At 36.3% G+C, this 23649-nt stretch overlaps 1 protein-coding gene across 5 annotated transcripts in view; it reads left to right on the top strand.

The window, feature by feature from the left end:
- The window catches only part of STAG2 (STAG2 cohesin complex component), a 142886-nt gene that overhangs the window by 55499 nt on the left and 63738 nt on the right, over positions 1-23649 (top strand). For all 5 annotated transcript variants that reach the window (XM_012927705.3, XM_058658709.1, XM_058658708.1 and 2 more), the window contains exons 2-7: positions 6268-6406; positions 9127-9205; positions 13242-13406; positions 19411-19507; positions 22259-22335; positions 23280-23484. In XM_012927705.3, the coding sequence (XP_012783159.1) occupies positions 6363-6406; positions 9127-9205; positions 13242-13406; positions 19411-19507; positions 22259-22335; positions 23280-23484 (667 nt within the window). In that variant the 5' untranslated portion in view covers positions 6268-6362. The remainder of the gene's footprint in view (positions 1-6267; positions 6407-9126; positions 9206-13241; positions 13407-19410; positions 19508-22258; positions 22336-23279; positions 23485-23649) is intronic.

Consider the following 23649-nt stretch of genomic DNA (forward strand, 5'->3'; position numbering starts at 1 on the left):
TCTTTTTATATTTTTCATTTTATTAATTTAATTTTAATGCATTGAAATGCAGCTGAAATTTGCATCCTATAATTTGTTGTGTATGTGTATAAAGGCAGATTTTACAGAAAGAGAGAGAGAGAAAGAGAAGGAGAGACAAAGAGAAGGTCTTCAATTTGTTAGTTTGCTCTCCATATGACTGCAATAGCTAGAGCTGGGCCAGTTCAAATCTAGGATCCAGTTGCTTCTTCAGTCTTCCATGTTGGTGCAGGGGCCCAATGACTTGGTCCATCCTCTGCTGCTTTTCTAGGTGCTTTAGCAGGGAACTGGATAAGAAGTAGAGCAGTTGGGAGTTGAACTGGCACCCATGGGGGAAGCTGGCGTTGCAGATGGAGGTTTAGCGTATATGTTGGAAATCTGGAGTTACAGAGAGATCAATCTTCCATCTGCTGTTTTACTCCCTAAACGTCTGCAATGCTTAGGGCTGGGTCGGGCACACTTCAGAAATAAGAGAGCCTCGTGGGTCTCTGAGATGGGGAGCAGGGAGTGAAGTACTGGAGCTGTATTCTGCTGCTTTCCCAGGATCATTTTCAGGGAATTTACTAGGAGCTGGAGCGACTGGGACCTGAGTTGGCACTGATATGGGATACTGGTGTTACAGGCAGCAATTTATCCTACTAGGTGCAACACTGGTTCCAGAGAAGTGATTTGTAAGATGATTGTATATAACTGTTTTATTTTGATATTTGTGTTGGAATAGAGTCAGATATTGTTTACTCACCTGTCATTTGTTAAGCCAGAACTGTGTCAAATTTTATTTGATACATGTTGTCTAGCTGGTGTCACTAAGGTCAGACAAATGAAAGGACAATATTGTGGCGTTTAGTTTAGGGCAACTCAAAGAACACAGGGAGTCTGGTTTTAGTTTGGATTCATGGGCAGGATTACAATTCCTGGGCTTGGGTGGTGAATGTATTACAGAAAGGACATTTCAGATAGAGTATGATCATTGTATATACATTTACAAAATAAATCTGAAGACAAGTCGGTAGTTTTGCAGCTGTAGGAATAAGATAGATGGACTCTTCTTGTCCTCTCCCATCTCCAGTTTCTCACCTGCTCCACTGCCACTTCCATAACAAGCTGATTAGTACTTGTTGAGAAGTGGGATGCTGGATTTTCTATAGAAATCAGAATTGATGGTTATAAACCGGAGTAGGTTGAGATGGTAGATTGGTCCAGGCGACATCTGGTGTGGTGAGGGCTTGAATAACATTTGGGAAATACTGGGGAATCTTTGCTTGACAAGGAAAGTAGGAAGATTGCTGAGCAATCATATGCTACTACCATATACTTAAAAATAGGAGAGGAACAGGTGGATGCTTCCAGTTCTGTCTGGCTTTAGTTTCTGGCAGAGTGTACTGATGCCATATCTGTGTAGACTGCCCCAGCTTACTCCTTCTCTTTCTGAAAACAAAACTAATTTTTGAACTCTTTTGGCCTTACAGATGTTCAGCTTGTATGCTTATTTCAGAGAAACCTTTAACTTTTGATCGCCCTTCTTAATGTTGATTTTAAAGATTGCAAATAAATGTATTGGGTCTGTTTTACAATTAGGAGATGTAGACAAGGTCAGTTTTCTTATGTATGCAGATGACTTCTATACACATTTTTCCAGGGGCTACAAATATTCTTTAGGGCTCCATCTAGGTTTGTGGAAAAGATACTATTTGCAAATTTTTTACATTATTTATATATTTACAATATATGTTATCAAGGAGCCTTTAGGCATCATGGCTTAGTAGATTAAGCCACTGATTGGAATTTCTGTATCCAAATGAAATGTTTTCCGTCCAGTGATTCACTCCCCAAGTGAGCCGCAACGGCCGGTGCTGCACCGATACAAAGCTGGGAACCAGGAACCTCTTCTGGGTCTCCCACGCAGGTGCAGGGTCCCAAAGCTTTGGGCTGTCCTGGACTACTTTCCCAGGCCACAAGCAGGGAGCCTGGATGGGAAGTGGAGCAGCCGGGATTAGAACCGGTGCTCATATGGGATCCCGGGGTGTTCAAGGTAAGGACTTTTAGCCGCTAGGCCATGGCGCTGGGCCCTGTAAATGCACTTGTGAAGGTGCCGCATAATTGCTCAAGTACTTGGGTCCATGCTGCTCACGTGGATGGCCCAGAATGGAGCTCTTGGCTCCTGGCTTCCACCTGACTGTTGCAGGAATTTAGGAAGTGATCTAATGGGTAAAAATGGGTGGATTTTCACTTTCTCCCTCTCACTCTGTAGCTCGTTCTGCCTCCCTGCCAATCTGCCTCTCCATTTCTCCATTCTGCCTTTCAAATCAAGAATTTTGTAAAAAGAGAAACCTTTAGGTTACTACTACTACTATGATAACACATGGCTTACCATTCTTTTCACTGTGTGAATTACTCAAAGGACTATAAAAGCAAATTGGAGTGGTTATCAGAGGGCAAAAAAGATTATCTAGTGATTCGGTCATACAGGGGGCAGCAGGAGTTTTTTACTCCTTTTTTGGATAGGTATTTCTGGCTAATTTAAATATTTGGTGAACTTTTCACTTCTTGTTCTATGTGCTCAAAGTCGTTATGTATCATTTGTCATAAGAATAGTGGTAACATTAGTGTTTTCATCAAATGTTCTATTGTAGGAACTAATCTGCCTTTTAGCATTTATAAGTTTGAACTAAATAACAGACTTCTGTCTTCCAGCTCCTAAGAAAGTGGGTAGGCCAATAAAAGACTGTATCTTTGGGTTTCAATGTCAGTAAGAAAGTTTCTATCCACTATTGATCTTGAGTATGCAAACACGAAAAATATTATGATAGAAATCATAGTTTTTTTCATATGCTTTAGTGTTATAGATGTGAAATGTGGAATAATCAGGCTTTAACAGTATAGTTTGTAATTCCTTAGGTAGTTCAGATTTTAATTATTTATTTGTCATTATTAGCCACACAATCATAGATTTAAAATATGTTTTTAAAAAGTTAATTTTCGGCGCCCAACGCAGTGGCCTAGTAGCTAAAAGTCCTCGCCTTGAAAGCCCCGGGATCCCATATGGGCGCCGGTTCGAATCCCAGCAGCTCCACTTCCCATCCAGCTCCCTGCTTGTGGCCTGGGAAAGCAGTCGAGGACAGCCCAATGCATTGGGACCCTGCACCCGCTTGGGAGATCCGGAAGAGGTTCCAGTTCCCGGCATCGGATCGGCGCAGCACCGGCCCGTTGCGGCTCACTTGGGGAGTGAATCATCAGACGGAAGATCTTCCTCTCTGTCTCTCCTCCTCTGTGTATATCTGGCTGTAATAAAATGAATAAATCTTTAAAAAAAAAAGATCTCTATATCAGAAACAGTACTACGTAAGATGTTTGAAACCTTTAATGATAGCATTGTAATCAAACTAATTTATTGGGAAGTTAGTCTAAGACTTTAAGTGAAAACCTGAAACTATTGAATGTGATCAACCTTGTACTGTACTGTTATTTTCCTGCACATACATACTAAATGACAAAATTGATTTATAAATTAGAAATAAGAAGAAAATAACAATGACAATGTAAGGCAATATATAAATATATAAAAATTTGCACTGCAGAGGCATTATTAGATGAAGTAAGGATTACTTGGACATAAAGTAAATGACATTGCATCAGGTATTCTGATAGAGAAGATGAAGTGACTAACCAATGGGTAGGATATACAATTTGGATAAGCTGGACAAAGGGGTGAATCATATCCTGGGTGGCTTGAAGCATCATAGTGCCACATATCATCCTGTTACTTATAACAACAGTTACTGTAAAAATCAGCAGTCGCTTTTTTGTTGAATTTCTGTTTAATGCTTTCAAAGGGTTTGTAGAGTGTTGGTAAATGAAATTATAGAAAGTTAAACTATGGGTGAGGGGACTACTGTGTAAGTATGAAGTTAAATAAATAATTTTCCTTTGATGTATGTTGTTCAGTCTGCAAAAGTGATGCTTAGTTTTCTAGTAAGGCTGGGGTAGGTGTTGGTTGTTAGAATCCCCTCCCACCCCTAAAGAAGTAGTGATTTGAGACGTCATGTAGGTTTCAGTTCTATGGTTTATCCTCCAAAGCTATTGGAGTGTTAACTCTTTTATAGCATAGTGAATTTTTACATGCGATAAAGACCTCAAAATTTCTTCTCGACACTAGGTGAGAGCTCCACCTTGTGATCTTTGAGCATATATATATATATATTTTAAAGAAATGAATAACCTGTACTAGCCCAGAAATTGTATTTAGTTTGACGTTTAAACTCTTAATTTGAACTTTTCTACTCGTCAAATAATTTTATACGTTTAAATACATTTTGATTCTTTTTATGTTAAAATAAAGACATTATCAGCCCTTCATGTAAAGTTTGTACTCTTTAAATTATTCCTGTTGCCAGATTACCATTTTATTTTCCTTGCTGAATTACGAAACAACTTCAGTAATTTTGATGACTTTCCTATTCCCTGCTGTGTTCTTAGTGTCCAGTACCACGTTTGACACATGGTATATTTGATTGCATAACTGTTTAATATTTAGAAATGTCTAGATGCAGTATTTCACTGGCAAACAGTTGAGCAGCTGAATGACTTTTTCCCCAAAATTGTCCTACTCTAATGCAACATTCTTTTAAAAATATAGGTACCTTATCTTGAGATTCTAATATTAGGGTTTGCTTTTGTTTTGATCTCATTATCAAATATTTATTATTTGCTGAATAGGTCGATTGGATATTCTTTTTCCAGAAATGTAGCATTTTGGAATATTTTCAGTTAGGCATTCCTAATAGGAACATCTGAAATGCTCCAAAATCTGAAATTCATGTTGTTTCTCAGTTCCTTGTTTCAGAGGCTCAGGTTCCATCTAAGATAAGACTTTTTTAGTTTTATACTGCAAGTTGTTAACTTTGTGCTATTTAGAGGAATGTGGTACACCACACTGTGTGTGTTTTATTTAGTGCTTTCTTATTTTGAAAGGTTATGCATTTTTTTGTTATTTAAGATTGATTCCATTAGGAATTTGTACAGGAGAACTTCAAAAAGTTTGTGTGAAAAAAAAAAAAACCCTGCATTTTCTAAGAATTTTTTGAAGGATCTATGTATGTTTCATATTTGTCAAATAAATGGGACCCTGTGTTTTTTTGTGAAATGCCCATTCTTGGTTCATCATTATGTTTTACTGCATATTTGTTATTAATTGGTGACTTCAGGTGACCAAACGTGGTAGAGTCACGTGTATGATAATAAAAGAAAAACATAAGAAATTTATAAAATGTAAGACTAGAAACTTTAGCCTGTTTTTTTTTCTTTTCTTTTTCTTTTTAGGCTATCATTTGCTTTTAGATTATCTTCTCACCTAGAAAATACATCTTGGACCTTTAAACTTATAAATTATACCCTTATTAAGGCCAGGCTTGTACTTTTTTCACAAGTGACATTCGTCTGTTACTCGTGTGACATTAGTGCTTGAACTGATTGTAAGTTCCATGAAGGGAATAGATCATATCTTCCCTGTTCTGTCTTGGCTTTTGCAGCAATGCAGTGTTACCAAGAGGTGGTTATTTATTTCTAAGCTTGGCTTTGGAATGCATTTCCTCTAGAGTAGAAAAACCTGTTATTAAAGTGGTTTGTTTTTAAAATACTTTATTTATTTGAAAACCAGAGTTACCAGAAAGAGACAGGGAGACAGAGGTATCCCATCTGCTGCTTCAGTCCCCCAAATGGCCTCAGTGGCAGGGGCTAGGCCACTCCAAAGCTAGGAGTTTCTTCCAGGTTTCCCACTAGGGTGACAGGGGTCCTAGCTCTTGGGCCATCTTCCAGTACTTTCTCAGGTGCATTAGCAGGGAGCTGGATTGGAAGCAGAAGAATCGGGGATCTAATCAGTCGTCTCCCATGTGGTTGTGGGGTTCCAAGGCCTTGGGCCGTCCTCCACTGCTTTCCCAGATTGTAAGCAGGGTGCTGGATGGGAAGTGGAGCAGCTGGGACACCAATGCCCATTACTGAGTGTGGTGCTTGTAGGTGCTAGATTAGCCAGTTAAGCCAATGCACCAGCCCTGCTTTTTAGTTTTCCTTCACATTGTTATTATTTTGGTGTTTCCATACCTGGAAAGAACAGTCAAATGTAAAGGAAAAATAAATATTACTTATTAAAACCGTATTAATTGATACCAGAGAATTTAGCTTTAATGTGTGGATATCCCTTTCTCAGTATTTTTGGGATGTTCATAGTGTGTTATTTCTTTTTTTTTTAAACAGGTATTATTTGCCTTAGAAGAAAGAAGCAAACTATAATTCACATAAATATATGAATATATTTTTGACACTGGAGTGTTCCAGAAGATGATAAAGAAATGATAGCAGCTCCAGAAATACCAACTGATTTTAATCTACTACAGTAAGTAAATAGTATTGTGATAATTTAAAAATATTTGCATTTTCCCATAGGATGGGGAATGTATATGAATTTCAGTTAAATTTTTCTTCTTGAGGATATCTAATATATAAAATTGCATGTAGTTTGCAACAGTCTATATTAATGTGCATTGAGCTCTGTGATAGTAATTTAATATTTTTGGTTTTTCAGTTTACATATATTGCACATTTTTCTATGGTGTTCTGAGTCTGCACTTAGGTTCGCAATAACAGGTGTTTGAGGGAGCATAGTGGCATTCTGAACCAATTTCCAATTGGTGCACAATATATCCAGGAACATTTAACATGTAATATTGGATTTCAAAGGCTAAAACAAATATAGGAAAATAGGGAAGATTGTTATTTTTGCAAAAACAAATAACTATCCCTTAAAGTGATTCAACATAAATATATTTTTAACTATTCTCTCAGCTTTGTTTACCCTCTCCTGTTTTAAAAGATATTAGTAGTCTGTATCCGTAGACTACTTTTATTATAATTGATCCTTGGCTTTTAAGATAGAAAATAAGTTGAAGTAATACCTGAGAACAGTTAAAAATTTTTTGATAGACTCAATGGCTAGGTTTATTTGGGTCTAAAATGAAATCATGCACATTGTTTGTATAATATGCATTTTTCACGGACGTTTGGAAGACTGTGCATATTAAACATTGATTTCCATACTAAGATCTAGTTTCACATGGAGCCTCAGTGAAGCAAACCTAGTAAATTCTAATGTGCATACACACAATTTTCCATTAAACTTTTGTAAATGAAATCCTTTTTTTTTTTTTTTTTCATGTGTATCTGAAATTCAGAGAGAAAAGAATTGGGATTGTTCATCTTGGTTCATTGGACCAGGTTGAAACCAGGAACTCGGGTACTTGGTTTCCTATCACCCAGATGGGAGAAGCTGATGATCATTCCCTCTCAGGTGCATTGCCAGGAATGTTTGGCGTGCCAGTGTTCTAACAACAGCAGCTTGACCTACTGTGCTGCAGTGTCTGCTTTTCCTGTTAGACTCTTTATGACACTAGATCGAAAAGAGCTTGGATGCTAAAAGTTTTGGAAGAACAGCATATAATGGCAGCCAGCATCTGAATTTGATGTTATGTTAGAGTTTCATATTTTTCTGTATAAGATTCTCTGAGGAATTAATTTACATATTTGTTACCTAGACACTAATTAGAAAGTATTGTCCATTAGAATATCTGGGACAAACAAGACCTACCCTATAGAGACAGTGTGTGGGCAGGAAAGCACAGGAAAGGGGGCAAAAAAACCCAGTTGTACGATAGATGACTCTGTAAATGTGTAAATATGTTATTTCACCTAATATATAACAATTCTGTTGTTAGTGGTGTTTTCTTGTTCAGAGTTAATAGCATTTACTGAGCTGAGAGAGCTGGTTTTCACACAGATGTCTTGGGATGAAAGGACTATTACTTATAATTAAAATATTTTAAAACATTTTCTACTGTTGTTTCAAAGCCATACATGCTTTTGAGAAGAATTTTGTTGTCAGTCTTCCCAAGCTGTAGCAGTCATGAACTTCAGAATTAATAAATAGTGGTTATTCAGTTTTTAGTGTGTGAACTATGGAAAACGGTGTTTATTACAGGACATATTACAGAACATGAATATTATAGGACATCAGTAGGATTGCCATTGCTATCTTTACATTGTTTAAATTCTTTGCAGGTAAGTGCTATAAATAGCTGTTTTACTCTTGGCATTTTAACTATCACTGGGTATGTGACATGCCAATCTCATAGCATCCAAACAACAAGTTAGTTTAGCAATAAAAATGGAAGTAGAAAAAATCTAGACTGTCTTTAATCTTTATCTTTAATGGGTGTGGCTACATTCTGATATCCAGTGTGGCCCAAATAACTATGTAGGTATGTATTGCCTTAAGCATTTAAATGAAGCTATTTCACTGTTCTTTAGATAGACTCATATTTATATATATACAAAGCACCACACATGTTTATTTAAATCAGTCAGCTTCCTTATATGTGAGAATAGAAAAGATCCAACACAAAATAAAGCATGATTTCATAGATCTGAAGGTTTATGTTTTGGACATTGAAGATACTTCAGAGGTTTCTTTCTTTCCTGTTTATAGTTATTTAAGATTTGAAAGATGCCTGTTGTGGAAGATCACACAAAAAGATCACACAAAATCACACAAAAAATACTAGAACTTATTTTCCTGACATTAGCACATTTTCATTTTAAAAGGAATTGTGATTGGTTAGCATAATTCTCTACTGTGTTTCAAATGATTTTGTTGCTAAACATGCTTTATATGCCCCCTTTCAGAAAGGCATGTCATTAGTGGATCATGGATTTATAAATGATAAGCTTGGCAAGATAAATCAGAAGCTCCATAATACTGATAACATTCCTTAATAAAGTTTATTTGTTGCCTGGTATTAAAATGCAATTTCCTTTAGCACTGAGGTCTTGAAGCAGCCAGTATAACAGGACTCTGTGGTTCTAGGTTTAAAAATTGAGAATCACTAGTATACTTTGTAGGTTTTGATTGAAAATTAAAGTACAATTAATAGTTCAGATGATTATATTGCTGCTTTTTTAGTTGGTTATGAATTGTTGATTTTTTTGGAAAAGTATGACAACAATTATAAATGCCATCTACATTTCTAATGAAGGTTTTATTTTATGTTTTTTGTGTCACAGGGAGTCAGAGACACATTTTTCATCTGACACAGATTTTGAAGACATTGAAGGAAAAAACCAAAAGCAGGGCAAAGGCAAAGTATGTACCAAATATGTTATTTTATTTTGATCCTTAAGCTCATAGACACACTCACATGAAAACACTTTTAGGTATATCTAAGGTGTTTTTGTCTTTTAACAATTGGTTTGGGGGAGGCTGGTATAGTAAGGCAGCATTCTGAATGCATGTGTTCTTTTTGGCTTTTAGACCAGAGCATTTGGAATTATTTGTGACATATTTCCACTGCTGTAAAATTGGAATTAATAATATATCATTGTTTCTAGTACTAGTTGTTTTTTTGGGGGAGGAACATTATAGTAAACAAATGTGATATGTTTACTTTAAAAATTTCCCCATAAATAGTAAAGTATAATGTAAAAAAATACTGTCAAGGATGAAAATTGATGAAGTTCTGCATTGATAAAATTACACTGTAAAGTTCAAATGGGTTGACTGAGGATTAAGAATGACTTGGTGAAAGTTTAAATCACTTTGATTTTTGGAATGAATGTGTATAAATATTTTGTGCAAAAAATGACTTGTTTTTCTCCAGTACTATCCATCAAAATGAATTTTGGATCTGTATTTTCTCTTGAAATACTTACTTTTAAAAAATGTAAGTAATAGAGTCAAAATAATGTTTTCCTAAACTCATGTTAACTGGTTATAAGCTAATTTTTGGATATTTTGATAAACATACTTTTATACAAACACAAATCTAAACATAGATTCTCAAAAATAAATTGAATCATAGCAAAAAATCTGTTTAATGTTTCCTAAAAATCAGTGATATGTTGACAGCAACTTTCCAATCAGGGAATATAACTGTGAGTCTTTTTTTTTTATATAAGATTTATATATTATTATTGGAAAGGCAGATGTACAAAGAGGAGGAGAGACAGGAAGATCTGCCATCTGTAAGTTCACTCCCCATGTACTTGCCATGGCTGGGGCTGAGCCAGTCCAAAGACAGGAGCTTCTTCCTGATGTCCCTTTTGAGTACAGGGCCCAAGCACTTGGGCCACTGCTTCCCCAGGCAGAAGCAGGGAGCTTCATGGGAAATGGAGCAGCTGGGACATGAACTGGCACCTGTATGGAATGCAGCAGTTCGAAGCTGGTGATTAGCCAGTTGAGCGATTCGGCCAGCCACTTAGAATTAGCCTGTTGAGCCATTCTCTGCCCCAATGTGATTCTTCTTTTTTAAAAAAAATTATATTAATTAATTTTTGTCCATTTGAAAGCCATTGAGAATGACACACAGATCTACTATGTGTTGGTTGATTCCACAAATGCCTGCAGTAATGGGCTGGATGATGCAGAAGCCGGGAGCTGACAGCTCAATCCTACTTTCCCACTAGTGTGGCAAAGCCTCATATCCTTGAACTTTCACTGCTGTGTTCCAGGGTAGACATCAACAGAGATCTGGAATCAAAAGGAACCAGGATTTAACATTTCAAACTGCATTTTAATCACTGTTCCAAATGTCCACTCCCCTTTTCTATAAATTTTAAGTGTGGCATATCACATCTTATGTATGGAACATGATTTGTTCAGTTAACCCTTGACAATATTTTTGGAGTGCCCATAATTCATGTGTTCATAGTTTTACAAAATCTTCCTCAAAAAAGTTTTTAGAAAGAGTGTATATAAATAAAAATGTTAACCCATGACTTGACAAAGATGGCCATAATTTTAGTTGGTAAGACAGTTATTCATTATAAAATTGCTTTTTTTTTAAAAAAAAACCTGTGCATTGATTTAATTTACTAGTTGTGACAAAATGCCCCAGTAATATGTGAATAATGTGTTTATGCTGGAGTTTGGCTAAGTTTGGATAGCCACTGCTAGAGATACGAGGTGGTAGGGATCAGATCAAGGATGTATCACAGTTAGAGCAACTACATTTTGACACTGTACAATGTATGCTCCAGACACTGTGCTTATAATTTTATAGGTTATATAATTTAATCCCTCACAACTCTATGGATAACAAAACTTGCTTATTTTATACGTAGGAGACTGGATGCAGAGATGCTTAGTAGTTAGAGGACTTGAGTCCAGTTCTGTGCTCCTAATTAATGGTACAATACCATCTTCTGAATTCTTTTTGGTTTTTCTCTACATGATTGCTTAGGTTTGAATGTTTCTTGCACATTTTTTCTCCTGGAACAACATATCCATCGAAAACCATTTTAATTGTGTTAATTGGTTTTTCATACTGACATAATATTGAGGCATAATGGTAAACAAACACATAGCCCCATTTTATATTCACTTTTCCAGAGTATTCACTACTCAAGTGGCCACAGTGGCTGGAGCTGAGCCAATCCGAAACCAGGAGCCAGGAGCCTCTTTCTGGTCTCCGATGCGGGTGCAGGGTGCCAAGGCTTTGGTCCGTCCTCAATTGCTTTCCCAGGCCACAAGCAGAGAGCTGGATGGGAAATAGGGCAGCTGAAACACAAACTGGTGCCCATATGAGATCCTGGTGCATGCAAGGGGAGGACTTCAGCCACTAGGCTACCACGTTGGGCCCTCTTTTTTTAAGATTAAAAAAAATTATTGGAAAGGCACATTTATTGAGAGGAAGGACAAATAGATTGTTCACCACCCCCCAAATGGCCACAATGGCTGGAACTGATCCGATGCAATCTGATCCAACACCAGGAGCCAGTAGCTTCCTTCAGGTTTCCCACATGGATGCAGTGGTGGAAGGACTTGAACCATTCTCCGCTGTGCTCCAATTCTAAGAGTAGCCAACTGGATTGAAAAAGCAGCAGTAACTCAGGGGTGTCAACGCTGCAAGGCAGCAGATTAAGCGTTTTAACTGGGATGACCTCTTAGGTTATCTTTTCAACCTTATCTGAAATTCCTTGTAGTGGGAACAAAAGCCTTTAGATCTGTGATTAAGAATTTCAGTGATTTAGATGTGACTGAATGTCATTAACAGGAATACTTTGAATTAGCAAGTAATAAACTTTAAGCTGTTGGGGATGATTAAAAGTAGGAAGTAGTTTTGCAGTCTTGAAGCAAGTGCGACTCTGGGAGAAAGTGCAGAAACATTCAGGCTGTCACGGAAATTTGTAAGACATGAATGTAGATTAGGGATCTACGAGCAATGTCTTGTTTTTTGGTAAGAGCTAAGAAGTTTCATTTTTTTCTACATTTTTAAGATGATTGTAAAAGATAAAGATGGTTGACAGAGATGCTGTGTGGCCTACAAAACCTAAAATATCCCTTCTCTGACACTTTACATAGACTATATAAGTGTGTGGGCTTAAAAGAGACCTTAGAAATCATTAAATCCAAGATTTAGGAAACTTTTTTCCTGCACATTTTGATACAACTCTGGTATTTTAGGAAGATGTTATGGAATAGCCTTTCTTTTCTTTACCAAGGTATTATATATGTGTTGTTTGTATCTAAGTAGTTTGTAACTTAAGCACGTTAGGAAACATTTCAGTAATGCTTGAAGTACCCACCATCTACTGACAATTTATTGTAGGGGGACTTCATTTCTGTAGTGGTTATGATCAGATACTCATGATAAGCGTTGGAGTGGGAATCTAGCACAAGAATGAGGACCTATTCATGTTCAGAATTACTTGTTCTAAGTTATAAGGATCACAATAAAATAGTTAAAATGTTGAGTTAAGAATAAGGTACTTAATAGTTTTTTTCTTACTTTCTACCCTGCTCTGTACCCTAATGAAGCAAGAGAAGCTGTTGTAAAGCTTAAAGATAGCCATCCTTGTTTTACAACACTAATAGAAATTTCTCTGGTTATGTTTCAGTTATCTTTTTAGTAGTAGTTTTCTGTCATTGGTATTTGCAAAACGTGAATGCAGAGTATATTTTGTGAAAACCCTATGAATGGATTTCAAAAAATGTTTTTGTGGCAATGTTAAGTTCCCTTTTGATTGTTTGTAAGTTGGTTGAAGTATCCTCATATGTGGATGATAGCCATCTGTAAGTTAAGTTTTAACACTGTTCTGCCATGTCTGCTGCTTCTGTGGCTTTGTTTTGAACTCTTTAAGGATAGTACTGTAATGTAACCAACTTGTATTTTTTTATGTAGACTTGTAAAAAAGGCAAAAAGGCCCCAGGAGAAAAGGCCAAAAGTGGAAATGGTGGAGGGAAACCTCCTTCTGGGCCAAACCGAATGAATGGTCATCATCAACAGAATGGAGTGGAAAACATGATGTTGTTTGAAGTTGTTAAAATGGGCAAAAGTGCTATGCAGGTAAATCTAAATCTATTCTTCCCACTTAATTTTTAAGTTTTAAACTTTTTTTATGTTGCATTTCAAAAATAAACTGCATACTTGAAAAAAGTGTAAAAAGTGAAAAAAGTAGTAAAAAAATTCTAAGGATCTGTCCAGACATAGGACCTTAAAGCTGTGTTTTGATTGATTTTTGGCAGCATTATTTTCCTCTAATGGTACGAACTATAATAAAAAAGCTGTTGTCAAAAACTTGTATTGATGAATCCTCGCTATGAGGCTCAAGTTTTCCCTAAATTTTTATAGGTGCTGTTAAAATATGAAATCCTGAACCATGTAGGTTTCTTGATTGAATGATCCAATGTAATGCTCATCAATTCAGTGGATTGATTGATTTTGATCACAGTTGTCTATTGTAGATTTTATTATTTTTGCTTGATTTAAAGGAGAAGAGTAAAAAGTTGGAGTTATAGTCATGTCAAATCCTCCTAATTATATTCTATCTGCACAATCTATGACAATTAACGGACTTGGGCTTAATGTTGTTGGCTAAACCCATATGGTTTCTAGAGGCTGAATACCAAACTCAGTGAATATGCATACTGAGGTTTTATTTCAATTATCAAATTGTGGAGTAATTTTTCAACTTTAATCATGAATAGGCACATACAGTTGTTGGTTTTCTGAGAAGTAGCGATCTAGTCTTTAGGTACAGTGCAAAACTTATAAAAACAGCGTTTACTTGATACTTGAGTTTCTGCAAATAAAAATCAAAATATCATTTGGGACTAACGGATAATTTTTAAAAATAATATATATTTATTTATTTTTATTGTAAAGGCAAATTTAAAGAGGGAAGGAGAGACAGAAAAATCTTTCATCCGTTGAGTCACTCCCCAAATGGCCGCAATAGCTGGAACTGAATTGAACTGAATCCAGGAGCCTCCCCCAGGTCTCTCACATGGGTGCAGGGTTCCAATGCTTTGAGCCGTCCTCCACTGCTTTGCCTGACCAGAAGCAGGGAGCCGGATCATATGTGAAGCAGTTGACAAATGAACCTGCGTCCGTATGGGATCTCATATGGGATCTTTCTGTGTGCAAGGGGAGGATTAGCTTCTTGAGCCATCGCACTGTGCCCACTAATGGGCTATTTTGCATGTAAAAATATTAGTTATCTGGTATTTTTTGTTAGTTTTACTGGGCAAAGAAATTTGATAGCATATTCATTTTCAGTATTCTTACTGAAACATATTTGTCTATTAAAATTTTCTTTTCTCTAGTTAAAGTCAGAATGTAGAATTTTGTCTTGTTTAATGTCTTAAGTGATTGTTTTTAAATGTACACTTGGCTTTAAAAATTACTGTCTGGTTTATATAGTTGCTCCTTATTTAAAAAAATTACTTTCCTCTTCCCATCTGCTTACCCTTTTGGGTTAATTTTATCAATGGGACCAATCAACATTTATATTATGCTTAAAATGTTTGGACATACCTTTATGTGATGGGTTATTAACTTTACGAAAGATTTCTTTCTCTCTTTCTTTGACTATATGCCAGGTACTGTTCTAGATCCTTCCCTTCTCCAGGAAAGAAAAACGAGAGAAAAGATTTATTGACTATAAGCCAGGCACTGTTTCTTTCTTTATTTGAAAGGCAGTCTTATTGAGGAAGAGAGAGATCTTCTGCCTGCCTGTTGACACAACAGCCAGTGCTGGGCCAGGCCTAAGCCAGAAGCCAACAAACAACTCCATCCTGCTCTCCCATGTGGGTGGCGGGGGTCCAGACATGTAGGCCACCTTTCTCAGGTTTATTACCAGGGAGCTGGCTTGGAAGTGAAACAGCAGGAATACAACCTGGCTTCCATATGACTTGCCAGCATGGTGGAGACTTGAACTGATGTGCCACAAGATTGGCCCTACCTTTTACAAATTTGTTTTGATGTAATGATCTCTTTATGTGTTATAGTGATGTTAAATAGCCATCATTTTTTATGTTTAATGATTTTGTGGGTCTGCAGTTTAACAGTGTATTGTGGGATTTGCTTCTGCTTCATGATGGCTGAGACTGAAGTTGGGATATCTTGCATGCCTCTTAGTAACGCTGAGAACACAATCAGCTGGACGCTTCTTTTCTCATATTTGATGACTAGTCTATAGTAACTGTAAGACTGGCTCTGTTGGAACTGCTATCTCTGGTTCCCAAAACTGTCTTTTCTGTGTTGCTTGAGCTTATAGAACAGCTGAATTTGGAGAAAATAATATTATTATTGGAAAGGTGGATAATACAGAGAGGAAGATCTTCCATCTGATGGTTTACTCCCCAAGCGGCCGCAACGGCTGGAGCTGAGCCAATCCAAAGCCAGGAGCCAGGAGTTCTTCCGGGTCTCCCACGCGGGTGCAGCGTCCCAAGGCTTTAGACCATCTTCGACTGCTTTCCCAGGCCGCAAGCAGGGAGCTGGATGGGAAGCGGGGCTGCCGGGCATATGGGACCCCAGCGTGTGCAAGGCGAGGACTTTAGCTGCTATGCTATCACGCTGGGCCCTGGAGAAAATATTCTGAGAGGCAGAGTTCAGTTTTCTAGTGCTTCAGCAGACCAATACAGATGGTTACATGGTCTTCTGGGATCTAATCTTGGTCACATCACTGTATTCTATTCTAGAGAAAGGTGAATAGATCCTACCTCTTACTATAGAAATGCAAACGAATTTGCAGTTACACTTTCATTCTTTTAAAAATTTGACTTAAGACACACACACTCACATCTACCCCTCTAGTGCACTGGCTCACTTCCCAAATACCAGGGATCTGGAAACTCAGTCTGGGTCTCCCACATGTTGGAGAAAGATCCGGCTACTTGAGCCATCGACTTCCCTTCCATGATCTGTATTGACGGAAACTGGAATCTGGGCTAGAGCTGTACTCAAGTTCATTTAAATTTAAAGGAATATGTACATATTTTTAAATTATAACAGTCTTGTAATATTTTCTTTTGCTGTTTCTCATACTGTATTTGGGACAATAAATTATAAAATGTTTTTGGTGAATGTGCAGAAGCTGTTGTGAAATTCAGAAAAAGGTTAAGAGGTGAAAGTTAGATAATTTTTAGAATAATTCCAGTCAATATGTGTCAGCCAAGAATTATTAAAGTACTGGTTCCTTCATTTTTCTTAATTGTGTAATCATATCTTTTTTTGTTCATTGGAGGGAGAGGTAAAGGGAGAAAGCTACAAAACTGTGAAATAGAAATAGTAATAATAATGTTTTTAGTCATTATTTATGCCTGAGCTCTATATTCATATATAACTTGAACATTTTTCCCTCATGACCTTTTGTTTTGAAATATTAGTTATTGTTTATCATCCTGATTTTGGTTTGCTTTATTTATTACATTTTTTCTAAAAGTCAGTTTTGTTTTACTTTTTCTGCCACCCAAGGAATGAAGTACTGCTTTTATTTTTGGTGCTGTCCTATTTTCTTTTTAAAAACATTACGAGGGGCAGGCATTTGGCATAGTGGTTAAAATGCTGATGGGATACCACCATCCCTTCTGAGCACTAGGATTTGAATCTTGATGCTGCCTTCCCACCCCCTGTGACTGTTTCCATTTCTCTGCTAATATAGACCCTAAGAGGCAGCAGTTTCAGATTCTTGGGTTCCTACTACCCACATGGGACACAGTTCTTGGCACCTGGCTTTGGCCTGGCCCAGTCTTAGGTGCTGTGAACGGCATTTAATGATTGATAAAGCAGTTAGGTGATTTTTCTTCCCATTCTCTCTACCCACTGTCCTACAAACAGCTTACAAAAATAAATGAATAAATAAATAAAAATACAAAGAGTAACTTTAATTCCACATGCCATAAAATTCACCTTTTTAAATGATTTTACTGTATTCGCCCAGTTGTGTGGACAACCAATTACTTTCTAATATTAAAATATTTTCACCATCCTAGGAAAAGAACCTTTATATCTATTAGCAATCACTTTCCTTTTCAAAGGTCTATAGGACACCCTGGATTCACTTTATTTAATTTGCTTACTTTGCAATTTTTATGTATGTAGTATCATGCAGTTTTTGTTTTTTTAGGTCTGGTTTCTTTGACTTAGCATATTGAGGTTCATCGTGTTGTGGCTAATATTATAAGTTCATTCCTTTGTACTGTCTAATGGTATTCCTTTGCATGTATATACCACCTATCTTTGACCATTCATCTCTTGATGAACACTTGGCTTAGTTCCACTTTTTGACCAATGTGAAAAATGTTGCCAAGTGTGTTCTCATACAAGTTTTTGTTTGGACATGTGTTCACATTTCTCTTGGGTAATAATATATCTGAGAGTTGAATTGCAGTGCCATATGGTGACTCTATATTTAACCTTTTGAATAGCTGCCAAACTTCTTCCAGACTGGCTACACCATTCTAAATTCCAACCAGAAGAGTTTGAGTATTCTATTTCTGCGTTGTCTACGTTTTTTGTGACAAACATATTAATAGATTATAGAGCGAGTAGTATTTAGTTTGATTTGCATTTACTTTTCATGTGCATATCTTGTTTATTTGGATGATTTTTTTCATATATATGCATGTATACATACGTATATACATACACACATACATACCTGTAGCAGCTAGCTAGGGCAGGGCCAGACTGAAGTCAAGATTCTGGTTACAGTCTGGTTTGCCAAAATGGTTGGCAGGGAACTCAGCACTTGAACCAGTACCTGTTGTCCCCAGGATGTTCATTAGGAAAAAACTGTGCACAAGCATATTAGCCAGGGCTCATGTGAAGCCATATGAAGCTCATACACAGGCATCTCAAATGTTGTACCAAAATTCCACTCCTTCCCATATTTTTAATTGGGTTTTTTTTTGAATTGTCACATATATTATCAAATACATGATTTGCAGTTATGCTGTCCCATTCTGTGATTTGTTCTTTCTTTCTGTTTTTTTTTTTTTTTTTTTTTAATGGAATCAGATTCCCTACGTCCCCTTTCATTGCTCTTGCCTTTTGTCTAGTCTTTGACGTGACTTTTAAATACAAGAGTGCAGAGATTTAGCTTTGCTAAGACATTGGTAGTTCTAGCTTTTTGGTTAGGTCCTTGATCTGTTTGAACTTAATAGTACAGAGTGTTAGAGCCCAACTTCATTCTTCTACAGGAGGATATCTAACTGTCCTAGGGCCATTTGTTGAAAACACTGTTTTCCCCACAGTGAATTGTCTTGACACATTGAAAATCAAATAACTATCAATATAAGAGTGTATTTCTGAACTTTGAATTTTATTTTATTCAATGAATCCACTTGTCTGTCCTGCCAATTGTAGCATAAGTTTCAAAAATCATAGTGTGAATCTTCCAACTTTCCTTTTTTTGAGATTCATTTGGCTATTCATGATCACTTGCACTGTCATAAGAGTTTTGGAATCAGCACTTTATTTTCTGCAATACAGTAAATTGAAATTTTGATAAGAAATTGGAATGAATCTCTGGGTAAACTCTGGAGCCTGGACATCTGATATAGTACTTGGTCTCCAGATGCATAAACTGGGATTGTATATGGGATTGCTGACTTTTCAAAAAAAATGCTTATTTAACATTTCCTCATTTTTCTCAGGTTTCTGTGTCTTTAAATTGTTTTGAAGTTTTATTGTATTATAGTGTTAATATTCAAATACTGTCAGTTATACTTTTTTTAAACAAAATTAGAAACTGAGTGTTGAAAGTTTGTATTTTCTAAGATGCCTTTAATGCCATTAAGAAATAATAAGTAATTATACTTTTTGGACCAGAATTGGAGTTTTCAGATGTCTTATAATTACAGCAGATTGTAAATTCATACTATCAGGCAGTTACGTTAATAAATTTGTTTCTGTTTTACTTTTTATATTGAACTTCAAATTTCATTGTACAAACATTAATTTAATGTGATACTTCATATTGTCATATTTTATGCCTTTCATCAGATTTATTCGATTCTTAACAAAAGAAAATGCTGATTGTTGTATTTTTTTCCCTTTTCTGTAGTCGGTGGTAGATGATTGGATAGAATCATACAAGCATGACCGAGATATAGCACTCCTTGATCTTATCAACTTTTTTATTCAGTGTTCAGGCTGTAAAGGTAAGCTGTGTGCATTTTGGAAATAGAAACTCTTTTAAAGAGTCACCTTTTTTCTTGTTCCACCTGACTTAACATTTGGATATATTTTCTTGCATATCAAGTTTTCTAGATTCAAGCAACCATTACCCAAAGGATGCTATCTAATTAAAAAAATTATGTCATTGAATATTCAGTCTCAATTCATGTCCCCCATATGTTTAGGGCACTAGGGCCTAGTCTGCTGTCATACTGGTGGCTTCACGCCTGCTTCTGGAGTTAAAGATACTTTTCTTTTCTGCTTCTGAGTACCATTGTATTTGAGTCTCTGGCTGTGATATAGTTTGTGTGTAAAGAGTGAATTAGAAATGGGATGCATAATAGGTTTGTTTTTAGATAAATTATTTCAGGGTTTGAGTACTTGTCCTTATGTAATATTGGTACACAGGCTCTACCTAGTTAAAATTAGTATGTGAGGATTATGAAAAGATAAACATGAATCTAGGTTACAATTCAGGTTTTTGAAAAGAGTTTTGATAGTTTCTAACCAGAGAAATTTTGCTTTATTTTCACTTAATGAGCCTGTCTTTAAAAGCATTTACTTGTGTTTTTTTCAGATTTTGGTAAATAGGGGCTCATTGAGGGCACCACTAGAAATTAATTTCTCCCAGGGAGGAGTACATGACATGCATGACTAATCTCAAAATTACTGAATTTCTGTGAGCATTAGAGTTCATTTCCTCATGATATATTCAGAACCTTGCTGCTATGTGCACATACACACATGAAATACAAGCATATATATTATAACCAGTTTTATAACTTTTGTGATAAGACATTCTTTTCGATATTACTATATTTATGATATTCTTAGTAGGAAGACTGGTAGGTAAATAATCCAATAATAAGAATATGATTTTGAAAGTGCAGTGTTTGCAGTTATATTACTTCCCTCTCTGCCTCCGTCATCCTTGCCCTACCTTCTCTGCCCTGACTCCTTTTCTCTGTTGCTGTCCCATCATAGGAAATTCATGCGTCTGATCTGCTTTCATTGTTACCTGTAAAAAAAAATTTGTTTTCCCGGAAATACTGCTTTTCATCTTTGTGCCCCATCAGTATAATTTTCACTGTTGTTTTAATGTGTGTTCTTTCTTCTGTGATCTCCCATCTTCCTTGAAAATTCTGAAGGTTTTTATCAAATTCTTTCTTGCCTCTTAATTAGGGCATTTATTTTTAATTTATTTTTAAGGTTTATTTATTTTTATTGGAAAGTCAGATTTACAGAGTGAAGGAGATTCAGAGAGAAAGGTTTTCCATTCATTGGTATACTCTTCAAGTAACCACTAAGGTCGGCGCAAAGCCAATTCAAAGTCAGGAGCCAAAAGATTCTTCAAGGTCTCCTGAGTGGGTGCAGGGTCCCAAGGCTTTGGCCTATCCTCTGCTGTGTACTATCTTTAATAATTTATTTCTTTTTTCCTTTTTCCCACTCTTATTTTTTTGCTTTCAGCTGAATTACTATTTTCTCAATGAGTAGAGACTGTAATGTTTCAGATGTTACTTATTTACAACCCCTTTGGAGGATGCTAGCATATTGTTGCCTTATATATAGTGCTAGTTAATACATAAAAAAAAAAAGTGTGGCTAAAGTGAATTTTACCTACTACTATTTTCCCTATTAACTTTTGGTTTATTCTCAAGGCTTTGTGTGTGTTTTAAAAAAATGTTTATTTTAGAAATAAAGAGGGAGGGCCTGGCGGCATGGCCTAGTGGCTAAAGTCCTCGCCTTGAACGTGCCAGGATCCCATATGGGTGCCGGTTCTAATCCCAGCAGCTCCATTTGTTGCCTGGGAAAGCAGTCGAGGATGGCCCAAAGCTTTGGGACCCTGCACCCGTGTGGGAGACCCGGAAGAGGTTCCCAGCTTTGGATCGGTACAGCACCGGCCGTTGTGCTCACTTGGGGAATAAATCATTGGACGAAAGATCTTCCTCTCTGTGTCTCTCCTCCTCTCTGTATATCTGACTTTGTGATAAAAATAAATAAATCTTTAAAAAAAAAGAAATAAAGAGGGAGATATCTCCCATCTACTGATTCAATCCCCAAATGTTCCACAATGGTTGCTGCTGATCCAGATTTAATCCAGGAGCTACCTCCTGACCTACCGCAGATGTGACAGGGGCCAAGGCATTTGAGCCATCTTTCATGCTGTCCTAAAGGCATTAGCAGGGAGCTGGGTTGGAAGCAACTTTGCAGAACTACAGCCCAGACTTAGATCATTGGATGCTGGTGTCGCAAGAGGTGGCCTAGCCTGCTTCACCCCACCCCCATGTTGCCTCACTCGTGCCAAATGGGCAAAATCAGTACAGTTGCCTTTAAGTATTTTGGGTTTCCACATACCTGCATATATATAATAGAACTTTTTGTGGAAAAAAGTGTTCCTTTAGTAAGTATAGATTTTGTTTCTTGTTATTATTTCCTGTATTGGTAGGAACAAGTATTTACATGGCATTTATGTTTTTTTGTGTTTTTTAAGTAGTCTTGATAGTATTTAAAATATCCAAGAAGATATGTGTAGGATATTGGCACATACTAGCAGATTTTGATGTGGAGGATTCTTGAAGCCAATTGTGGGTGGATTCTCAGGGATAACACTGTACTAGCATGAGTAAAGTAAGTCAAGTAGAAATGGCCGAATCTGCTCTGTTAGAAGCGAAGAGCTGCTGCTATTTGTGCTTTATTTATTGGTTTTATTTACTTCTCTCACTTGCATATTTCAGGAGTTGTCACTGCAGAAATGTTTAGACATATGCAGAACTCTGAAATAATTCGAAAAATGACTGAAGAATTTGATGAGGTAACTAGCCTGAATGTTTTGATGATGTTATTCCTGAAAGTATTGTTAAATTTTAGTATTAATGTAATGAATAACAACTTTACTGTTAAATTTTGTTGTATTTCTTTTTACCATTAGGTTTAATCAGAGGATGAATATTCGACCTTGGATTAATTATTAAATCAATTTCATTATCTGTTAATTGGTGTTAATGACACTTTTCCATAAGCAGTTATTGTTATAAAATTTGAATTAAGCAATATTTGAAAATTGATTAGCAGTTTATAATTTCTGGCATAAAGCAAGAGCTTAATATAGGATGCCTACTCTTGTCAAGATTTTAAGAAAAAAAGTGTAATGTAGTGTCTAGGAGTATAACCTGATATGTTGTAAAAGGGATATCTGGATAATATTTAAGGGATTAGGTAGTTTGTAGAACTGGATATGCATGATCCTTTGTGTTTTGCCTAGGAATATTAAAAACAGCATTGAATAACCAAATAGTAGTTTAGATTTAAATAGAGTATAAAAGCTTTTCTCTTTCAACTATTGCAAATTTTTCAATGTTACCAGTAAACACAAATGTAAATTTACTATAATGTAAACTCCTTCTGGGAAGTGAGATTTTGTTTATTTTGTTTGCAGCTTTGTTCTAGTTACCAGTAGTTTTACCTTTTGAAAAGCTTTCATTATGAATTTTCAGCAAAAAAGTCTCATTGGAATTTTATGTAGTTATTTTTTTCTTGCTTGTTCTCATAAAGGAACTTTTAAGTATCATCTTAAAACAAGTCATCGGTAAGGTGTTATTAATCAGCCCCTGGGTGGTTGAGAAGTAATTATGAGAATAATGATATTTCTTGATCTTTTAATATTAGTTGTTTAGTAAGAAACTTTTGTAGTAAAACAAAGTTACACACTAAGTTACGTTTTAAAAAGTAAACCACTCTTTATAATTTTTCTTCTAGGATAGTGGAGATTATCCACTTACCATGGCTGGTCCTCAATGGAAAAAATTCAAATCCAGTTTTTGTGAATTCATTGGTGTATTAGTGCGGCAGTGTCAGTATAGTATCATATACGACGAGTACATGATGGACACCGTTATCTCACTTCTTACAGGATTGTCTGACTCACAGGTCAGAGCGTTTCGACATACAAGCACCCTGGCAGGTTAGTAATTAGATTCTCTATGTGTTGCTGAGGTTATACTTGTAAAAGGTTCTTTTTATAACAGAAAAAGAGTGGACGTTTGGCTGGCATGGGAATACCATTTGAGACACACATGTCACATTGTGGAATGCCTAGGTTCAGTGCCTGACTTAGCTTTCAAGTGTG

The sequence above is a fragment of the Ochotona princeps genome, chromosome X (assembly GCF_030435755.1).
Source record: "Ochotona princeps isolate mOchPri1 chromosome X, mOchPri1.hap1, whole genome shotgun sequence".
NCBI classification, from domain to species: Eukaryota; Metazoa; Chordata; class Mammalia; order Lagomorpha; family Ochotonidae; genus Ochotona; species Ochotona princeps.